General features: G+C 26.3%; 2 protein-coding genes across 4 annotated transcripts; one reads left to right on the forward strand and one right to left on the reverse strand.

Moving 5' to 3' along the window:
- The first annotated feature begins 201 nt into the window (after nt 1-201).
- Uch-L5 (ubiquitin carboxy-terminal hydrolase L5) lies at nt 202-2,302 on the forward strand. The gene is made up of 6 exons (XM_031992347.2): nt 202-578; nt 761-824; nt 1,081-1,186; nt 1,249-1,436; nt 1,526-1,723; nt 1,788-2,302. The coding sequence occupies exons 1-6, from the start codon at nt 503-505 to the stop codon at nt 2,089-2,091; spliced, it is 936 nt and encodes a 311-aa protein (XP_031848207.1). The 5' UTR covers nt 202-502; the 3' UTR covers nt 2,092-2,302.
- Nucleotides 1,930-6,351, reverse strand: LOC116433821 (uncharacterized). 3 transcript variants are annotated; one of them, XM_031992342.2, is made up of 10 exons: nt 6,091-6,351; nt 5,771-5,846; nt 5,353-5,562; nt 3,873-4,822; nt 3,589-3,780; nt 3,329-3,522; nt 3,079-3,248; nt 2,771-3,020; nt 2,511-2,662; nt 1,930-2,432 (listed from the first exon to the last, which is right to left on the reverse strand). In XM_031992342.2, the coding sequence occupies exons 4-10, from the start codon at nt 4,818-4,820 to the stop codon at nt 2,296-2,298; spliced, it is 2,043 nt and encodes a 680-aa protein (XP_031848202.1). In that variant the 5' UTR covers nt 4,821-4,822; nt 5,353-5,562; nt 5,771-5,846; nt 6,091-6,351; the 3' UTR covers nt 1,930-2,295. The 3 variants fall into 3 exon arrangements, with proteins under 3 accessions (XP_031848202.1, XP_031848205.1, XP_031848203.1); XM_031992345.2 differs by having other exon boundaries at nt 6,081-6,351; XM_031992343.2 differs by lacking the exon at nt 5,771-5,846.
- Nucleotides 6,352-7,001: the final 650 nt, after the last annotated feature.

Raw genomic sequence — 7,001 nt, forward strand, 5'->3', positions numbered from 1 at the left:
ATAATAATTTAATATGTTACATTTCATTATTTATGTTCCTTTTATTAATATAGATACTTTTATTTTATACTACATATTGGAATATGTAGCATTGTCTCAAAAAAAGAGTTTAAAGAGAATTTCTTTAAAAATTATAATTTAAGATAGTACTTGACTATGTTGTCGATATATTTAATACATATAGAACATTTAACCTGTAACTACTATAAAACATCTGTGAGACCGTTCTAAATTTGTACTTATTTTTATTGCCGTTTTTGCATTTCTGATTTTATACGATTTATGTACCTGTGAATTAGAGTTTAATATCCAATTACTAAAATAAATAAATAACCGTAATAAACATTAACAGTTTGTAAGATCTTTTATAATAGGAGTGTAAGTTTGAACATTTATAGTATTTATAAATTACAAATTAAGTCAAATTAAATGTAATAACAATAAAAAAACATTTTACTGAATGAGTATTACTTTTTGGATTGTGACAAATAATGAATGAAAGATGGCGGACTCAGCGGGTAATTGGTGTCCTATTGAAAGCGATCCTGGTGTTTTTACAGAATTAATCAAAGAATTTGGTAAATTTTTATCAATTTTATATAAGTTTATTATACATTGTAATTGTTATTTAAAAAATAATTCGCATTTATTTATATTAACAAGAAGTTTTTGCAGTAATTGTTTTGTTCCTTTGTACCATGTATTCTTTTTTATTTTCAAGTATTTATAATTTGTATAATCATGTTACATTTGTTTGTAGGTGTCAAAGGTGCTCAAGTGGAAGAATTATGGAGTTTGGATGATGAACAGTTCGACTCATTGAAGTAAGTGTAGATTATTTATTGTATCTAACATAACCTAATTATTATGTAGTTTACGTAGTTTACAATACATTTCAACGAAATTAACGATTTGTTTGAATGAAGTTTTAAATATTAATAGCATGTAAAGCAAATAGTGATAATGTGTATCAAATTCTAGTAATTCAATAAATATTTCCAATACTGTATATAAATAAAAAATATTATAGATAATAAAAATATTTTGTATTTTATAATAATTTATTACAATACTTTTTAGGCCTATACATGGTTTAATATTTTTATTTAAATGGGTTCAGGATGATGAACCCTCAGGAAGTATTGTTCAAGACAATAGATTAGATAAAATTTTTTTCGCAAAGCAGGTAAGTATTATAATTAAATAGAAAAAATATTTATAAATTTCTGTATTTCTTAATATTTTAAGGTGATTAATAATGCATGTGCAACACAAGCAATATTAAGTGTATTATTAAATTGTAAACATTCCGATATATCATTGGGACCGAATTTGGAGGAATTCAAAAACTTTTGTCAGAGTTTCGATGCTAATATGAGAGGACTTGCTCTTAGTAATTCTGATGTAATAAGAGAAGTACACAATTCTTTTTCAAGGTATACTTAGTTTCTTTACGTAAATTTTCTACATATATTGATAAATATGTCTGTTTTGTATTATATAAAATAAATGTCACTTGTTGCAGGCAAACGTTGTTTGAATATGATTCAAGAAAAGCATCTAAAGATGATGATGTATTTCATTTTGTTAGTTACATTCCAATTGATGGTCGATTGTACGAGTTAGATGGGCTAAAAGATGGACCAATGGACCTAGGTCCATGTCCACTTGGAGATCAATGGGTTCAAGCAGCAAAACCTATAATACAAAAACGAATAAATAAGTAGGTATTTTAGGTGCTTATTTTGTTTTACCCTATTTCATGTGCAAATTATGTATTCTTGTAGATACAATGAAGGAGAAATTCATTTTAATTTGATGGCTATAGTAACTGACAGAAAAACACTTTATGAACGTCAGAAAGCTAATGTTTGTGATCCAGCAGAATTAGAATGTTTACAGACATTAATAGAAAAAGAAATTAAAAAGTCCAAAAGATACCAGGTGGAAAATATCAGAAGAAAACACAATTATTTGCCACTGATAATGGAATTACTTAAAATGCTTGCTAAAGATGGAAAACTTGTACCCTTGTATCAAAGAGCAAAGGAAAAGGCATTGGAAAAAGAATCAAAAAAAAATAATGTATAAAGTTTAATGCTGGGATTGGATAAAAAAAAGTCGATATGAAATATATTTATAATATATATTGAACGACTAAATTGTAATTTCTCTTTCAAAATAAATGTAAATATCAAAAATGGTTTTCATTATGAATTAAAAGAAAATGTATTATTATTTTTAAGTTATACGCTGGAAATTTCGGAAGTTTAATAAAAATGCTATAACAGTATATTATATATTTTCAGTTTTTATATCTTCATCTATGATCTTAACATTCCCATTATCATAAAATAACCTCGGAAGAAATTTATCAACCAAGCTGTTTTGTATAGCAGGGATTTTACGATTATAAAGATATTCTATTATATCTGGAACATAAAAAGTATGATTATTATTTAATGGAGATTATTTTAATTACATTATTTTTATGTTTATAATACACCTACCAGGAAAATATGTAGTGTTTAGTTTTTTATTGACTTCTTGTACAAGGTAAATAAATACTTTAGATAAAAACATAGTAGTAACTCCCTCAAAATATTTTGCAACGCTACGCCATATTATTTCTCGAGCATTTGAAATTCCTTTTCCATACATGCTATAATAAAATTATTTCAATGTAATATAATCTTTACATTTAAATATTAAAACTGTATAAAATATATTTTTTGAGATGGAAGTTGGAGATGTTGTTAATATAACTTACTATTCAATTAATTTTATTTTAATATCATTTAAATAAATGGATTCTGGACAATATAATTGCATATGCAGTTGATGAAGCCAAAATTTTCTTAATGTTTCATGGTTTATGTTTAGTTTTTCTTCTAACTTTACCCAAACTGGTTTTGGAATGATAGCATCTTTTAATTCTTTTATATTTTCACATAACATTATATTCATAAGATTTTGTATAAATTTCCCAATTAATTCTAATGTCCACTGGACTTCTAATGCTGTTGGAACAAAATTTACCATTTAGTTTTGTTTATAGCTGAAAAAAAATATACTTACATTTCTTTGTTTCCTTATCCTGCATATTTTTAAGTGTATAGTAACGTAGCCATACTGAATGCCTCTTACGATTTAACATTTTCGCTAGTTTAGCATAATTATTGTGTTTTTTCCGCCTCCAATTTTTTTTCATATAGGATAAAATTATTTCGTCTTCTACTAAACTGTACCTATACAAATGCATGTTATAATTACAATAAATTATAAATGCAAATCAGTAAACGAATAATATAAAAAAGTTATGTTATACCGTGTACAGGATTTTTTATATTTTCCAAATAAATTTTTGAATCTTTGAAGTACACTGTACAATGATCTGCATGGTAACCCATTTGCTAAAAATTGAACAAATTTTTGACGTTCTTCTGAGCTTCTGATACAATATCTATTACCATTTCTAATGCAAATGAATGGCTTTACAATTTTCGAATTCCAATTATGAACCTATTTATAAAATTATTTATTAACAGAACAAAATATATGTATACTAATACCATTGATTAGACATACTTCACAAAATTTTTTCCAATTATTTATGATCGTTTCATCTTCTTGAGGTAAATAACAACCTTTTCTTAATGATGCATATTTTAAAAATAAACTTTTCTCTGCTTTTGTCAATGATTTCGAACCTGCTGAACGTTCTATTTGATGTTGTAGTGGTACATCATGCATTATTTGCACCTTTAAATTGTATAATTCCTACAATAATAAATATTAATGAAATAGTTATTGAATCGTAATGCATAAAAACATTAGAAAGAATCATAAGCATATATTATTTAAGAAACTACCTGCTGAGTACTTTCAGATATCTCTTCGTCTTCTGTATCTGACTTAATGTATAATTTCCCTAATGCAGCTTTTATTCCAATAGGAGTATCACAAAACTTTTTATTATTTAATTTTTTTTGCTCAACAGTTTTTACACGTTTTCTTAAATAAAATCTAGGTTCTGCATTCTCTTTTTCTTGTTCCTCATTTCCATTTTCTATGGTACTATCATGAATATCATTAACATCAATAAATAAAGGATCAACTTGTGGATCTTTAAAGATTTCTATACTCTGCTCATCCTTCACATCATTAGTTGTAGAACATAAGAAATCTGGTATTTTAGTATCTTCAAAATCCATCACAGAGTCTAAATCATGTAACATTTCAATATGTTCCATATCGTGAACATTGTTATCATATAATTCTGTTTTAACTGAATCAGATAATTGATCATATTCAGTTGTGTCATTAATTTTTCTCCTTTTTCTTTTGGAGAATTTATCTTCTTCATAATAACGTTTCTTTTTTCTATTTGGTGTGATTTTAACATTCCTAGGGCTACATCTTACAGGACTGAATATTTCTTTTTTAATATTTGTTGCGTCCATTGATTCATTTAATTCATTGTTTTTTATAGGAGTTTTACATAAATCCTCTATTTTACGGATACTGATTAAACAACTTCTAGTGTTGTTTGTTAATTCATCATTATTATTAGAAGATTCTGATACATTTCTCCTTTTTCTAACATTGCAATTATTTATTTGCAAATTTATATTATCATTTTCTGTTTTAGTAGGTGTCCGTTCATTTTTTATCCTTATGTGATCTGTATTTAGATATGCTTCTTGAGATGTTTGCACATTATTACTTAAGTCATCATTCAATGTATCGTTTATGTCCGTTTTACTTTTTTTAAGTAGTTGCTTCTTTTTTCTATTTGGACTTAACATATCTTTAGTCATATCTGAAAGGTAGTGGTTTATGAATTTTAATTAGTTATAATTACATTTATTAATGTTATGTTATTTAATTTATTTAGAAGAATAAATTATTTTCAAATTTAGGTAGACTTTAAATATTTCATCTACATCAGTTATTTTAATACGATTTTTGGTATCAAGAACTATAAACTAGAATTTTTTGAATAAGAATTCAGTTCATGGATATAAATGTTTAAATGCTAATAAAACGATAATACGAAACAATAGTATTTCTAGAATTTATTTAAAAAACAGTTAATAAATATTAAACTGTTAGCATTAAGTATACAGTAAGTTTTCGGTATAAATTTGTTCGTATAATATCTGCAGCGTAGATAAGGTTATATTTTCCATGAAGAATGTAAATACGCAGGAATTAAACCTGGCCAATAGTTTTTCTATAATATCATTTAAGAAATAATGTTTATAGTTTTTAAAAATACTACGTATATCACGTTTTGTATTATCATTCACACATAATAAATACAGCCAATTTGTTGTATACTGTACTAACCTTTTGACTACAATTATAGAAGAATTTTCAGTTTTGTGTTACTGTTGCGCACATAGATGAAATTTATGACAAAGTATTAAATAAATACTTTGAGTAACTATTGTGTTAACAATAGTTTTAAAAAAAGTGAAAATCGCTTTTCGGATGCATTGTATAGACATAAGTTGCAGAATACGCATTTATGAATTGTCAAACACTGTGGTGTATTTACTGCAGAAAATTATTACTTAATTAATTAAATCATTAGTACTTCATTTACAGGACAAACAGTAACGAAAAATAATTGTAATTGCACTAGCAAAATGTACATATAAATGTGTTCAAGAATTTGAAAACACTGTAAACTTGACGATTAGAACGGAGCGGGAAATCCCAAAGCATATTGCGACTTGAAAGTAATCAAGATTCTCGAGCTAACCCCGAAACATGTTTTGGCAGCCTCGAAAATCCTCAGGAATTCCATCAACTTTTCCATTTCTCAAAATTTTAACTCACTGGGGCATCGATGCAATACAGAACAATATCAAAATAAAATATTATTAGTAGATAACTAAGTACATAATACCACTTATGTATATTTCATACATATTAATTATATTAATATTAATAATCATTATATACATATATAATAATTAATTATATATATATATATATATGTATATATATGTATATATAAGTATATATATTAATTAAATATTAGTAAGAATTGATAATAGTTCTTCATTAACTTGTTCTTACGAAATGCACTCTCCGCTGATGCAGATGCAATTTTAAGGAAATAGAGAATAAGGAGAGAAGATTCCGAACATAACATTTTATCTAATTTTCCAATTTTATCCCTTTGCGGACGGATGTCGGCATTTCGATGAGATGAAATGTTCAGATCTGGAAAACTAAGTCGTGGACAAATGATTTAATTAGTCGAACAGCAAGAGATCAATACGTAACTTTCTTTTTTTCTGTTAATTAAACAATTGATATATAATTTAACTTCATATGTTGAAGGTTTTGTATACTTCGAAGAATCTTCGTCCGCGAAGGGTTAAATTATTTTAACAGTTACAGATAATTAATATAAATACATTTAGAATTAGATTTCACACATAAACTGCATTCATATCTATAGTAAACATTATATCTCATTAATTAAACATCCTAAAATCATTTAAGGGAAGTTGAATTGATAATAGAGATTTCGATAATTCATATACAGCGAAAAACGCTACCTATGTTTATACATATGCAATAATTAATTATTTAACAAAACATTAAACTTCATGTAGTAAACTGAATGGTTGTACCATCTAGTGTTACATAGATGGAACTAAATTGTCCGTATCGCAGGCTTAATTTGTAATGTGCGACAAGGTCGGTATAGTATTTCTGTGTGTTTTATAAGTTATATTTATAAAATATCTCTATGAATTATTTGAATAAAGTGAATAACTGTTGTCAACAACGAGCGTTCAATTTGTAAAATTTACATATGTTCTTCATGAAGACATAAGTAATGGAGGGTTCTTCCTTATCATACTAGTCCATCATAAGGAAGGTATTGGTGGCGTCATTTGCTGGATACCACGGGCTACTAACAGACCACTAGTTTGGAACATTTCTAGATAGGTGGCGCCACTGTTCCAATCTGAACC

Source organism: Nomia melanderi, chromosome 14, assembly GCF_051020985.1.
Source record: "Nomia melanderi isolate GNS246 chromosome 14, iyNomMela1, whole genome shotgun sequence".
NCBI classification, from domain to species: domain Eukaryota; kingdom Metazoa; phylum Arthropoda; class Insecta; order Hymenoptera; family Halictidae; genus Nomia; species Nomia melanderi.

What these genes read in the sequence shown, in the direction of transcription:
- LOC116433821 (XM_031992343.2), bottom strand. Translation starts at nt 4,820, where the DNA reads ATGACTAAAGATATGTTAAGTCCAAATAGAAAAAAGAAGCAACTACTT. An exon ending in TATCTGAAAGTACTCAGCAG is followed by an intron (nt 3,781 to 3,872) that starts GTAGTTTCTTAA and finishes TTATTATTGTAG; the next exon opens with GAATTATACAATTTAAAGGT. An exon ending in GGATAAGGAAACAAAGAAAT is followed by an intron (nt 3,021 to 3,078) that starts GTAAGTATATTT and finishes TTGTTCCAACAG; the next exon opens with CATTAGAAGTCCAGTGGACA.
- Uch-L5 (XM_031992347.2), top strand. Translation starts at nt 503, where the DNA reads ATGGCGGACTCAGCGGGTAATTGGTGTCCTATTGAAAGCGATCCTGGT. An exon ending in AAATTTTTTTCGCAAAGCAG is followed by an intron (nt 1,187 to 1,248) that starts GTAAGTATTATA and finishes TAATATTTTAAG; the next exon opens with GTGATTAATAATGCATGTGC. An exon ending in ATACAAAAACGAATAAATAA is followed by an intron (nt 1,724 to 1,787) that starts GTAGGTATTTTA and finishes GTATTCTTGTAG; the next exon opens with ATACAATGAAGGAGAAATTC.